Below are 15,889 nucleotides of genomic sequence, written 5' to 3' on the forward strand. Positions count from 1 at the left end.
TGCACGAATGTGTAACTGGGTGGTTATATTGAAGCATTGACGGTGTTTAAATGTCATGTAGTAAGTTATAGCCCTGTGGCGAACGTTTAAGTTATTCAGTAATTGACAACTCAAAAAACAAACCTGTGCATTTAAATATACACTAGGCGTTTACCCTTTATTTAGGTTACGCATGCGCAATTAATTTCCTTCTATATTACATATAAAATAGTTGATGTTCGATATCAATTATTACCATGACCAAGCGTTTTAACACTATATCATCATACATCATTGGAAAGATAAATGCATACTCTTTTGAAAAAATGCATTCCATCAAATTATATGTGATGTAACTCAAAATATTTACCTTAGAAAAGGCACACCATTTTTGACACATGTGGAGGCGACCATTTTTACTCAAATAGTATGACTTACTTTCAAAGCCGGGAACCATCAACAGAAAAAGTAGAGCACAAAAATGGCCTTTTTTCTTATTGCTTACAAATATACCTTCAAATTAATACCAAAAACAACCATTTGCATTCTATTTTTTACATATCCTTGGCAGCATTCACTGAACAATGTGTGCTATATATCAAATTGACTGCATGTAACCCTGTAAACAGGAGTTCCGGTTTGGGGTTATGTGACCTATTTATTGGATCATATTTACCGATAGTGAGATGATTATTCAGTTTATTACTGAGGCTTCAGTACAATAACAATCTATTGGAGCAGTAGCCCATTACGTTTGTACCATGAGATACGCGTCTCTGGCCAACCAGTAACGAGCTTACTGGTCACGTGGTAATGTCACGGTTTGGTGCACACTGCGCATTTGGTTTGTAACCAGGCAGTGTTAAGGTTGTTTAAGAGTTATTCAGTAAATATGTAAGTACAATGATATGTTTTATTGCTGGTATTTATGATTATTTTTTTTGGAATGCACGTAACTGAAACAGGCATATCTTTAAATAACAACGTTGTAATTTTGATGTATTTAAACATCACACGTCAAAATAACAATAATTAAATTTTTCCCACTAAATAGCTTACTATAAATATTTTAGTAGCAAATATAGTATTAACGGTCGTATAGTATTCCAGCCCAATTCTGTTATAAAATTTGTAGAAACAATTAAATCTTCCTAAGGAAGAATTCGAAATTCACATGAAGAATTAAGATGACGCGGCTAAAAGGGTCATAAGTCACGAATTTTTCCTTAGGAAGATTTAAATCTTCCTTAGGAAGATTTCGTTGTTCCTACGGAAGATATAAATCTTCCTTAGGAAGAATTCGTGACTTTAGATCCTCATGGTACGTCATAGACTACGCGTTGGCTTCGTCAGCCCCAGTGGTTTTACGAAATCGGATTTTGGGCGGGAAAAGAACTCGGGTACAGTCTAAATTGGTCGGGTACGTTTTAGTATTTTCCAGTACCCAGGGTACATCTTAGTATACGAGACGACAATGACCAATCGAGCCTTACGCTCGCACACTGCTGTTTACATCAATTAACGTTTATTTGGGATCCCCACAAAGTCACGTAAACCTGCACCAGTGTAGTGGGTTGTTAATGTAAGTTAAATTTCTGTGTTAACGGTTAGGCTAGTTCGATTACTTTTTTGCAAAATTACATTATAATAGGCATCGTTGAATTAATTTGGGACAGTCGCACCAAATTTAATTTGAAGTTTTGTATTATTAACTTTTCTTTCATAAAGTGAGTTATGCTAAATACTTGTTGTACCCGGTTTCGTCTATTTTTAGACGTGTGTAATCAACAGACGGCCACGTTGCCGATCTAGAATTTTCTACACTTTCCTTTGTTTGCATTTGGCGGGCGCTTTTTCTACGGAATACCGTTAGTGCCATCGTGGTTACACATTAAAATCCAAAGGGCGACAATGCGATAGTACGATGGCGACAATATATATTGTATATGGGCTTTCCTCCTGTGGATTGGTCTAATGGCGAGTAATGCTAAAAAGCTTACCGGCGAATAAAATCTTTAAAAAGTGGCTCGATTCATAGAACACAACTACTAAACCGTAAGTTTTTAAAGAAATCGATATGAGAAGGAATTAAACAAAAAAAATATTTTCATTTACTGAGTTTAAGTGCATATAAACAGACTCTCAGAGCCTCATTTGATAATTTTTGCTATGGCGGGTTAATAAAGCTGAGAGTTGAAATATTGCTACTAATTTAGTGATATAAATATATTAGTTAAACTGAAAGTAGATGTAGTAAGAAAGTTTTACTACAGCCTACTTCCTAAAAATCAGATTAGTCGGCATTCATTCAATTTTAAGTGTTATTAAATATTTGCGTTAGTGGTAAAGAAATGATGACATTTTTACGATCAATGTAGTACATGTACAATAACAGCAATTATGTGTTATTAATAAAATTGTAAAACCTAGAAAAATCAAAGATTATTGAAGTGCTTTTACTTTTAAAAAATTGGAAAATGTAGAAGGCGTATTTTTTTATTTGTTCAGGTTTATTTACCTGGGATACTTCTCTCAGAATTATGCAGAAATGTTTAGTAATATTAATAGACGAATAGAGAAATGCGTTTTACGAAAGATTATTATTGTTAAAAGATTTACACCCATTTGTAACAACCAAATCATGTTCTACACCCATGGGAAATAACCAAATCATGTACGCCTGTGAATAATAAACAATTCAGCATTGGGCCCTATCCCAATGAAAAAAGTATATTTTTCCCAATTTGGACCTAAAAATTCACAATTGAAAGTTTACAAAGATTTATTTCTTGATATCCCAACATTTAGTTCATCTCCGACACAGCTCTATAAGTTGAACCTTAGTGAAAATATTGAAAACATCTATTCTCAATTTTTAAGATTTTGTTAGCAAAACAAAAACAACACTGATTAACCAAGTTAGTCAAAATGCAACGATTGTTCCAAATCAATAGGGACAAGGCCCCATTCCCTAAATGATGAAAAAACACACTGTGCCTATACAATTAATGAACTGCAGTGGGGTTGTGAATGCAGTGTCTTAGAATCTGTTCCGTTATCTTTCTATATGTAATGACTAACTTGTTTGAAAGTGCATCATGATATAACATTTATCCTACAGCTTAATGATTTTATAAAACAAATACGACTAATAAAGAAAAGATAAGGTTTTCTCCATTGTTATTTTTAGATCCGGTTTATAGCACAGTTATTTTTAGAACATGTACATAGGGACTACTTTTTTTACCTTTCACCCCTGATTGCGTCATTTAGGTCATTGGCCGTACGCAGTCGTTTAACGTGTTTACGAGTGTGTGTGTTTACGATGGATTATTATAATATTATGAATGTGAAAAACACAGTGTTTGGATATAAAACTGGAATGAAACTGGTGAGACTGCATTTTCGATTTAGTTAAAATGTCGAATGTACTTGAATGACGCGATGTTTTGTTGAACAATTGATGGATTAAATTAAAGAAAAGTGTCAGTGAATTGTTCTTTAACTTTTCGAAGGAAATGTTGAATTAAAATGGTAATTTCTTTGATGATTTAGTCGCTCTTTTGTCAGTCGACCAAAGAATGTTTATCCACAAAGAATTGCCTGCTTACATCCAGTGCTTTAAAATGGAAAAGATGGATGGTGATGAAGAAATTTGTCTAGAATTTTACCTCGTCATGAAAGCAAATTAAACATTACGAAAATAAACATGGACGTGGTTATTATACAACTTCGGTGAGCTGAACAATACTTTTATGTAAGTAAGTATAAAGTGTGTAAAAAGAAGAGTTCTTTAAAGACTAAAATTAACAATATCGGCGGGAATAAATGCTGAATCATGCTTTACATAGCCACGGTATGTGTCTACACATTTTGTAAATTTCAAAATGACGGGAACCATGTTTTTTTTGTTTTTTTTTACAGTGGTGAAACAAGAATTGTAGTTTGAACACAACCGTCTGTGTTCTACTTGAGTGTGTTACATTTGGAACGCTGATTGAATTTGAATCGAGGCGTATAGGGATATTTTGTCTCGTTACTTTTCTTTTGCGTGGAATTCTTAAGGACTATTTCGATTTCCGTAAACAGGAAAGATCACAATAAATATTACTACGCAATGTAAGATTCAGTTAATTTAATGTGTTTTTGCTTTTATTTTAAGAATAAATTAAATAAAACAATATTGTAGGATACATAGAATACTATGTTAGTGTGGTTGTGTACTTAAATTTATCCCACTCGTGTCAGAAAGGCTTATAAGGCTCGGCTAGCCTCGCCATGTAAACCTTTCTTCACTCGTGGGATAAATTTAAGTACACACTCACACTAACATAGTATTCTCTATGTATCACATCCAATAAGTTTAAATCATAATGTGCACAGGGCTTTCTTATGCGTGATGATATACTCGATAGATTTTCATATTTTTATATGCCTGTTAATTTATATGAATTGTTGACGATGCTGGAACAGCATCGTCTAAGATATGATAATCGTCAAAAAATTCTTCACAATGCCGATCAATGTAAAAGACCGAGCCAGTTCGATTGAGATAACTCGATTTTTCTAATCGAAATACCTCGACCTCGTTGATTTCCATTGATAACATGCTCCTAGCAGAGTTGTCGTTCGTGTTTCAACATTCAGCAATGGCCGCCCCCATGAGAGTCTCGAGTCAAAATTTTCTAACTGCATAAATTGGCTTGTTTCGATTTTTATCCCCACGCTTTTTGAAAAAAGGTGGGGATATTGTGGTTATCTCCGCCGTCCGTCCGTCTGTCTGTCCGTCCGCCCTGGCCACTATCTCCTCCTACACTAAAAGCACTAGAACCTTGAAACTTACACACATGGTAGCTATGAGCATATGTGCGACCCTGCACTATTTGGAATTTTGATCTGACCCCTGGGTCAAAAGTTATAGCGGTTGCGGTGGGGCCGCGTCAATAATTATCACTCATTTTTTTAGGTTATTTTACATTTACTTCTTTATTTCTACACCGATTCACTTCAAATTGATACTGGACCTCTCTTATGACAATAGGGTCAATCTCAACCATGCATGGCCCCATTCCCAACCCTGGGGCGCCCCGCCCACATAGGCCACACCCACCAAAAATTTCCATTTACTATAATTTTTTCATTTCTACACGGATTCACTTCAAATTGATACTGAACTTTTGTTATGACATTAGGGTCAATCTCAACTATGCATGGTTCCAATCCCAACCCTGGGGCGCCCGCCCACATAGGCCACACCCACCCAAAAATTCCATTGACTATAAGTTTTTCATTTCTACAAGGATTCACTTCAAATTGATTCTGAACTTCTCTTATGACATTAGGGTCAATCTCAACTATGCATGGCCCCATAACCAACCCTGGGGCCCCGCCCACAAAGACCACACCCACCCACAATTGCCTTTACTATAATTTCTTCATTTCTACACCGATTCACTTCAAATTGATATTGAACTTCTCTTATGACAATACAGTCAATCTCAACTATGCATGGCCCCATTACCAACCCTGGGGCGCCCCGCCCACATAGACCACACCCACCCAAAATTGCCTTTTACTATAATGTCTTCATTTCTACACCGATTCACTTCAAATTGATACTGAACCTCTCTTATGACAATACGGTCAATCTCAACTATGCATGGCCCCATTACCAACCCTGGGGCCCCGCCCACATAGACCACACCCGCCCAAAATTGCCTTTTACTATAATTTCTTCATTTCTACACCGATTCACTTCAAATTGATACTGAACTTCTCTTATGACAATACGGTCAATCTCAACTATGCATGGCACAATTACCAACCCTGGGGCGCCCTGCCCACATATGTCACACCCACCCAAAATTGCCTTTTACTATAACTTCTTCATTTCTACACCAATTCACTTCTCATTGATGATGAACTTCTCTTATGACAATACGGTCAATCTCAGCTATGCATGGCCCCATTACCAACCCTGGGGCACACCTAGGTCAAACATTCGGCGTGGGGATACGCGTCGGCCTCTGCCGCGCCATTTCTAGTAAGAAGCTGTCATTTATGATATATGAATTATTTATTCACTAAATCTCCGCTAATGAAAACAGTGAATGGAATTAGAAGGATATATTCGATGTGAATGGATCACTTTCTACAACAATGGCTGCTCCCATAAGAGACTTGATAACACTCGTGTCAAAACTTTCTTACAGCTTAAATCGGCTTGTTTTGCTATTAAGTAATGCAACAATGAATGGAATTCGAAGGATATATTCAATGTGAATATAGCACTTTCTGGATCTCGACAGCTTGACAAGGCAACACTGGCATACTGATGATACTGGTATTTTTAGATATCAATTTATGGCACATTTTGCTTTATAAATTTTGTTCGAGCATTTTGCGACGTATTGAATGGCTATGATACCCGATATCAACATGTCATATGGGATTTGCATATCACCAAGCTGTCCTGAAATACAACATTGATTACAAACTCTTTACTCAAATTACTGGTTTGTATTAATTCTTTCTTCTTTCTGTATAAGTAGTTGATATCATTATAGTCCAAATAATTAGATGTAATTTACCGTTTAGTCCATGTATATCGACCTCATATTTATATGAGTAGATATTATGTTAAAGGGGCCTTTCCACAGATTTTGACATGTTTTGAAGTTAGTCAATAAATGCTTTATATTGATAAATGTAAACACTGGATCTTAAAAGCTCCAGTTAAAAATCCTGATTAAAATTCTTAAAAAAAAAGTAGTCCGCAGCAGGGCTCGAACCAGTGACCCCCTTAGTCCTGGAGTAAAAACGCATTAGCCTGCTCGAGTATTCTGCCAAGTATAAATGGTTGACGTTTTTTATACCTAATATAAGCAATCTTCGTAGTTGCACACAATTAAACAATAACAAGATAACTCTCCAAATTATTCAATCGTTTCGCGTTGCAACGCTTTATAATTTTAAAATCGTTAAAAGATGCATATAATAACTTTATTAGACCATGGTAAATGTTCAGTTATACTGTTTCCTAATATAACATAACTATAACGAAAATTTGCGAATCCGATACATTTTTTTTCAATTTTTGTCAATTTACCAAAACGTGAAAACATCCCTTTAAAGTTAAATGAACTGTATCCCAGTAAAAGAGACATTAAGGCGAGTGTGGCCAGTTTAGATCCAGTTCAGCCTGCATTTGCTTGAAGGCTGTTTGCTTAAGAGCGGTTTTCTAACAATGACAAATAGTTTAATTGGATACTGATTAGACTGCCCTTTTCCTGTGACCTGGCTTATTAAATTCAGAAGCCTGGTTACAGTTTAACGTTAATGTTACCAATGTGTCAGACCAGGGCCTGGATTTTGAAATCTAGGAAATGCATGGTCAGAAGATGTCATTTAAGATTATACATTTTTTCAAACACATACAAATGCATACAAATATAAATAGTAAAATGCACTAAGTCAGAAGGCATTTGACTTCGGCGTGTGCCTTTGCACACCAGGTGTTTCGGTTGCAATAGTTTGATGGACTCACTACTTGGATGTGTAGTTACATTATTTACAGTATAACAAACAGTATTTAGCATGAACCAATGATTTTTTTAAACATAAATAATTGATGTAAAATGTTTGAAGGAATAATATTTAAGGTTTAAGAAGGCATTTTCTTTTTGTTTTAAATGATATCTTTGAAAATTATATTTTTAATGAATTTTTTGGCAACAAGGGGTAACGCATTTAAAAAAAATGTAATTAATTTTCTGACAAAAAACTGGTACCATGAGACGCATGAAACAATATATTTTTTTACCATTTGTAATTGATGAAAAATGATTTCAAAAATAAAATCTAGGGTCTAATAAAGCATTTTATTTTAATAGGTTACTATGAAAATTCTATTTTTCATGATATTTTTTTATTTGCAACAAGGGGTTATAAAATTTAAAAAATGTAACTGAATTTTTAGACCAAAACTGGTACTATGTCAATACTATGATGCACTTCGCCAAAACATTTATAATTATATTGTTTATTCTTGAAAATGTATTTCCCCTATTCACTAAAAATAACACTTTTGATCAGAAAATTCATATATAATGATGTTTACTATTATTTTCAAGAAGCATAATGCCTCTTTTTAGTTGTATTCAGCCACAAGTTCTTGTCAGCCACTTAAAGGGACTTTCAACCACGACGAAAAAGATAAGAAAAGTTTAAAATACCGTATTTTTTGCAATTATAAGTTTATATTGATTAAAATATAACGACTGGTATATTACATTACTTGAAAAAAGTTCATATTTTCCGTATATTCGGTAATAAAATTTCGCGGTGTTAAATCGAAAGTACATTGCGAAAATAGGTTACATAACGATATACACACTATAAATAACGCAGGTAGATTGCTCATTTTATATATAAAATATTAAGAATTCACTACGCATGCACAATTTGCATTCCTAGGTTTACCACGTGAAGATGATGATCAATCTACTGGCGTTATTTATAGTTAATTGGTAGTTACCTGGTAGACATACCCAGTAAAATTTATTACCGAATATACTGAAAATATGAACACTCAACAACTTTTTTTCAAGTAATGTAATATGCCATTTGTGATATTTAAGCAATTTAAACTAATAATTGTAAAAAATACGGTATTTTATATCTTTTCTTTTCTTCGTCGTCGTGGTTGACAGTCCCTTTAAGGGTTATATGTCGCCTTTCTTTTACTAAGGCCAAAACAAAATAATGGTGTGGTTACGGTTACCCGACCGAGCCTATTATTTTACTGCGACCCTACAACATTTTATTCAAAATGAAATCTAAAAAAAAAAAAATAATAATAATTTTTTTTAACAAAATCGAATCTATCTTGATCTTGATTTTTCAAATCAGAGTTTTTAATTGCATTGTGCATGTTGTTTTTTTTGTGAAAATTTGTGTTTTTGTTTTATATCCTGTTTTTAAACCTGATAGTTTTAAATTCAGCATGTCGGATAGAGCTTGTTCTAGTTTTAATAAATGTGTACATGTATATACTTTTATTTTCGTTTTTTTTTTTCATCAAAATTTACAGTTTTTTTCTCTATATAAAAAGTTTTCTGAAGTTTGTTTTTATATGGATAAAAAGTCAATGCATAGCTACAGCCAAATTGAAGCCATGAATTGACCATTCATCCTTATAATCAGTTAAAATGTTTTTTTAAGCTAGATTGCCTTTGTATGAATTGGAAAAAGCCGTTCAACAAAATAAAAATAAAAAATAAAAAAAATGTTTTTCCTACCTACCTACCCTTTTTTTTTGGCCCGTAACCTGAACCACAACATTATTTTATTTTGGCCTAAATGCAAAATACTTCTTCACTTTGAGACATTCATAAAATATTTTATGTCTTAACAACACGGACAGGCTAATAAAATTATATATCAAGTACTTCCATACTAACAGGACCATTCTAGGACGGCAACCTAGCAACCTTGATTTGTTCATATCTTCCTATCAATCTGTTATATGTGTTATGAATCATTTGTTCGGAGAACATTTAATGTTTGTTATAACTTTTAAATAATTCAATGTTCAAAGTGATATTGCTCTTGACCGATAAACCAACATACTGATTAAAACTTAAAGGGAATATTTATTAATTGTTTGCATTTTATCTTACATGAGAAATATTTGCCTAAATGTTTTTCAAACTATAGAGAAATCTATATACAATTAATAATTGACGACGTTTATCAAAAAATATTTATGAAATGAAAGTTTCAAGATAAAAATAAATAATGCAAGTTTTATCAGATATTCGTAATAATTTCCAATATAATTGAGTGTCTGAGAAATGTGGATGAATGAATATATCGGATAAAACGAACACTTGTTTACACTTGAATTATGATTCATTTTTCAATATTTTATGCACTTAAGTTTAGCCTTAATGCGTTTTTATAAGCATTCATTGACAGTGTCCCTCCCCAAAATCAAGGAATTATTGCTTGCCATTCATTTGTTAAATGGTATACAATAATTTTGTGGTAGAATATTTGAGAAAAACATTAGAAATGAAACTTGTCAGTGATGAAATTTTCCATATGGTTATGGAAAATACCGATCGTCGGTTTCCGAAAAACAATACGTCACGGTTTCCAAAAATATGATGGTTGTGCCCAAAGATTTTGGTGTTAAGGAACATTACCGGTTTATATTTTAATAATTTCGATTCTCATTTGATAAATAGGTAATTTCAAGGCTGATAAACTTGAAATATGCAAGCTATTCTTTCGTTTTGCAGATGTATGTCGATACAGCTGTACAATCGGTAATTTCCGTAACTACTCGTTAAATTGTAGCATACACAAGTTTAAATAAAAAAATATGTTTTACACTAATATTCTTCATCTTTCTTGCTAAAAACTAATGCATGAATGATTTAAAAGTAATATTGCATCGTTTTCAGCCAGGAACACTGTCTATGACAGCGAAAAAAAACATTAACTTTTTGATTTACGATATTTACTTTATAAATAGCTTGCATGCGGCATGGCATTGCATGTTCCGCAAGATAAATATCTCGACTTTATTTATTGGATGATTTCGGACTGTTTCATCCAATCAAAAAAATAGCTGTTAAACGTAATTTAGACCCATGTTTAGCGAGATAATTAAATACCACTTTTTATACACTGCCAAATTGTGACAAAACAAGTTGCCTCCCTTGTTGGTTCATGCTACTGTATTATTATGCCCCCCTTCGAAGAAGAGGGGGTATATTGTTTTGCACATGTCGGTCCGTATGGCCGTATGTCCGTCCACCAGATGGTTTCCGGATGATATCTCAAGAATGCTTATTCCTAGGATCATGAAACTTCATGTGTACATTGATCATAACTCGCAGATGACCACTATTGATTTTGAGGTCACTATATCAAAGGTCAAGGTCACGGTGACCCGAAATAGTAAAACGGTTTCCGGATAATAACTCAAGAACGCTTATGCCTAGGATCATGAAACTTCATAAGTTCATGGATCATGACTTGCAGATGAACCCTATTGATTTTCAGGTCACTAGGTCAGAGGTCAAGGTCACGAAAATCCGAAATAGTAAAATGGTTTCCTGATGATAACTCAAGAACGCTTATGCCTAGGATCATGAATCTTCATAGATACATTGATCATGACTCGCAGATGACCCCTTTGAGGTCACAAGGTCAAAGGTCAAGGTCACGGTGACCCGAAATAGTTAAGTGGTTTCCGGATTATAACTCAAGAACGCTTATGCCTGGGATCATCAAACTTCATAGATACATTGATCATGACTCGCAGATGATTCCTATTGAATTTCAGGTCACTAGGTCAAATGTGAAGGTCACGGTGACCCGAAATAGTAAAATGGTTTCCGGATGATAACTAAACAACGTTTATTACTAGGATCATGAAACTTCATAGGTACATTGATCATGACTCGCAGATGACCCCTAATGATTTTCAGGTCACTAGGTCAAAGGTCAAGGTCACAGTGACTCAACTTTGGAAATTGATTTCCGGATGATAACTTAAGAATGCTTACCCCTATGATCATGAAACTTCGTAGGTACATTGATCATGACTCGCAGTTGACCCCAATTGATTTTCAGGTCACTAGGTCAAAGGTTAAGGTCTCAGTGCCAAAAAACGTATTCACACAATGGCTGCCACTACAACTGACAGCCCATATGGGGGCATGCCTGTTTTACAAACAGCCCTTGTTTCAAAAATGTTTTCGTGTAGTATACTTGATATTTACAAAATTGATGCATATGAATGATAGACTAAACTGAAATCATTTTAATGATACTGAAATCATGACAGTGAATAAATACTGATAATTAGGCCATCCTTAAAAAATTGTTTGATTGGCATAACCCGACCCAGGTAAATTTGGGTGGGTCGGTAGGTAGGGATTTTTTTTATTTTTTAGTATTTTTTTTTCTGACATTGAACTCCGACATATACCAAACTGAAAGGTCAAATAAATTTCCAAGTCTTCTGCCTCATGAAAGGAAATTGGTAAAGATTTTTCTGCACCGTTCGTATCACCGCACGTGTATTCGTAATTCTATTTTTTCTATAAAGAACTTCGAAAATATAATATAGTCGACGAAAAATACTTTATCCGAAAACGACAGTCCGAAAAATTGTACGCATTTTGCACATGAAATAAAATGTGCATATCGTTTGACTACAGAAAATGAAAACAAATAACAGGGCAAATACGTAATTAATATACTATGTGGTTGACATATTACTTTAAAATAGCATAGTTTGTGAGTAATAAACAACAAAGTAATTATAACATTTAAATTTCAATCAAGAACAGAAAGGTGCAACATCTTCGACATATAACTAATTATTTAATTATCATCCTTTAATTCAGATCGATAGTCAGTAGAAATGTGTAAAGTGATCAGCTTACAAATAATTTATTGAGTGTTACGCTTCTTTTCATTTGCTTTTTTTTTATACGACTTTTGCCATCGGCCGTTATATTGTAGGCAGACGACAATATCAATTGTGTATTCCATTATCTGCGCATGAATGACTCAATATTACCCGATAGCGAACTCAATGTTGATTGGCCAGCTACCATATGCGCTTCAAATTGTTCATGGAAATAAAGAGAAAAATAGTTTAAAAAACACTCCGGATTAAAATGGCGGATGTTTTCAATGAAATTTAACGAGATTTCAGCATATTCGCATATTATATTTTATTGAGCCAAATTCGCTATACTTTTGCAAATGGCGAACGACAGAGCGAGCCCTGTAATAGTGAGCATTTATTCCAATAATAACACGTTCGCAATGCTCGCGCTGTCGTTCGCCATTTGAGTCATTTGGGAAACTATTGAGAAATTGGCTCAAGAAAAATCTAAATTGCGAAAATGCGAAAATGTAGTAAAATTTCGTTGAAAACATCCGCCATTTTAATCCTGACTGGTTTTCTATATTTGTCTCTTTGTTTCAATGAAAGTGTTCGCAATTCGAACAGTGAACGAAACCCGGTCTGTACCCGATTAGACATTGTTTGACCTTGTTGTTGATGAAGTGCACGTGGTAGCTGGCCAATCAGCATTGAGCTCGCTTACACATTACATGACGTTGTCGAATGAAACGTGAGAACGGGTGGAGCTATCGTATAATATTGGGTCATTCATGCGCAGGTGTTGTATAATTTGAATACACATTTAATATCGCCGTCTGCCTCCAAAATAGCGACCAGTCAGAAAGTCGTATAAAGAGATAAGCAAATGAAACAAAAACGTGACAATACCCGTCAATAAATATTTCTAAGCTGACCACTTTTATCTTTCTACCGAATATTTACCGATCTGAATTAAAGAGTGATAAATAATTAGTTATATGGCGATAATATTACACATCTCTGCCGATTGCCGAATTGAATTGAACTGTGATAATTAATTAATTTGTTTTTTTACTCCCAAACTGTCTTGAACGACAGCAGCGTAGTTGATGTAAAGGGATACGAGAAAAACAGGAGCGGTTTAATTGTATTTAAAGTCTAATTAATCGCATATGCATATGTCAAATAAAAAAGCGACTCAAATAAATACCGGTACGCGTTTTGTTCATTGCTATCTCCTTCATCGGTCAGACAGTCCGTCCCTCTGTATATTTGTCTGTCAGTAGGTTTGATAATCGTGTTCAGCCTCAGTCATAACTTAACGATGTATTGATGGATATTTGGAATAACGTGCTACGAATGACCACAATCACAAGTCGAATTTCTTTGCTTGTAACTCACGTCTCCTTTTGTAATCAACAACAACAACATTATCTTACGTTATTTCCTTCATCGTGACCTTCAAAGCGTTATTGCCATTATCGTTGTAATATTTTTTATATGTGTTGCATGTTATCACTATAATTAACATATGTGTGTATTTATCGTATGTGCAATTACAAGGAATATCCGTAAATTTTTTGTGGATTAAGTCCGATTAATATTGATCGATGATTACAATTTCGATAATTCGGTTATGACAAAAAATCTGCATGGTGAGCTAATTGATTTAAATAATACCGATGATGATATTAACATAATGTAACCCAGCTAGAAAAATCCCCGACCATACTGGGGATCGAACCCGGGACCTCCCGGTTCCAAATCAGGCAGACACTCTACCGCGTCGCTATAAAAGCTAGCTCATATAGCAAGGCAGTATAAGTTCTCCTTATACCGAACCCTGCTACATACACCCCCTCCAATTCTGAAATTCTTCCACGAATTTCCTATTGCCATGACAGGTGTGACACGTCTGACACACCTGGTGGGTTTTTTACGTTGGGCGCCAATGTAACCCAGCTAGAAAAATCCCCGACCATACTGGGGATCGAACCCGGGACCTCCCGGTTTCAAATCAGGCAGACACTCTACCGCGTCGCTATAAAAGCTAACTCATATAGCAAGGCAGTATAAGTTCTCTTAAACCGAACCCTGCTTCAATAAGATGATGGTGATTGTTGTCAAATTAAGGATGTAATAAGCAGTATCAAGATGTATGCATGTACAAATAATATAAGAATGTTGACGAAAATCGAATACTTTGGTTTTAAACAGCGGCGTTGGTTAAACACAAAAGTGCGGTACTACAGTAAGTGTGACTGTAGAGCATCAGCTTCACATCACCATATGATGACTCGCTATAAAATACCCATATACAAAAGAATTATGCACGTACTTAAATATTTAAATTATGATAGTCGTTTAGTGTATTTAAATTGTACGTACTATTTACAATCATTTTTAATTATCACACTGGCTTATTTAATCGGGTATTAATTATTTGACATTTGCAAAATGTTTTGCGTTAATAGTCTTTGCTAAAGAGAGCTCGTCTTGTTATACGGATAAATTGTTAAACAATGTAATACATAAAATAAGCTCTTATAGTATGTTATATATGATGAAAATGAACATATTTAAAAACTAGAACAAACAAATAACACAAACTAAAATTCAACACGCGAGGGTTTCAGCCCTATTGCGCTCATCTTAGACACGTAGGAAGATTATTGTTGTAACAGAAGGAATAGTTCGAAAAAATTAATTTATTTACAATATATATAACGTACATCGATACATTTTGTTCTCGAACTCGGCTGATATATCTTAGTAAGAATCTACTTTAAATGTGACTTCTAAAGAATTAAAAAAGCTTTTACTTTAATATGAACAAGTGACCTATTAGTTAACCTCACATAGCCCTTTAAATGAGGAAGTTTAAAACTCGGCCGATACATCATAACGTAAAAATTTTAAGTGTTGGCCCAGTTTCATGAAGACTAGACTAAAGATGTGACATTGAGAGCGTTCACAAGCCTTGCAAGGAAACTTGCACCACTCACTGGCTGCCATATTTTTTAAGGAGCAGACACCATTTTCGAAATCATCTCAGATATCTGAACAAAGGATCTTGACCTTGTTTTAATGCAGATTGGACAACACATTTTCATTACCATGGTGTTCACAAGCTTAATCCAGTATACCTACTTTCACTTTGTAACGGAAGCTTAAAGAAAGTAGAAGGGCATATACTTTGTGTTCACTTCCCTAAATCAAACACTCAAACTAAAGTAAGATTGATACAACATTTAGCTTAATGACCATATATACAAAATAATGTAAATCAATAGTACACAAATGCTAACAAATAACAAGTGTTATTAAGTTACCTTATTCAATGTCTTCATTATTGTTTGATGCAGTTGGATGTACGTTTGAAATTTTGTATGCAGTTACAGTTTTAGAATGTATTTTGGGCTTTTTAATAGGGAATAATTCTTTAAAAGTTATTCAAAAAATGTATCCGATAAAATAATATACTGATAATAATTGTAC

General features: G+C 34.2%; 1 protein-coding gene across 8 annotated transcripts in view; it reads left to right on the plus strand.

Annotated features, from left to right (window-relative positions):
• The window catches only part of LOC127871298 (calicin-like), a 205,060-nt gene that overhangs the window by 79,166 nt on the left and 110,005 nt on the right, over positions 1-15,889 (plus strand). For 3 of the 8 annotated variants that reach the window (XR_008045281.1, XM_052414065.1, XM_052414066.1), the window contains exon 1: positions 3,295-3,370. The exons of the other annotated variants lie outside the window; for them this stretch is intronic. Coding sequence is in view for 2 of the 3 variants with exons in the window: in XM_052414065.1 (XP_052270025.1) it covers positions 3,305-3,370 (66 nt within the window). In the remaining variant the exon portion in view is untranslated. Of the gene's footprint in view, positions 1-3,294; positions 3,371-15,889 lie in introns of those variants that run through there. 8 annotated transcript variants of the gene reach the window in all.

The sequence above is a fragment of the Dreissena polymorpha genome, chromosome 3 (assembly GCF_020536995.1).
Source record: "Dreissena polymorpha isolate Duluth1 chromosome 3, UMN_Dpol_1.0, whole genome shotgun sequence".
Classification (NCBI taxonomy): domain Eukaryota; kingdom Metazoa; phylum Mollusca; class Bivalvia; order Myida; family Dreissenidae; genus Dreissena; species Dreissena polymorpha.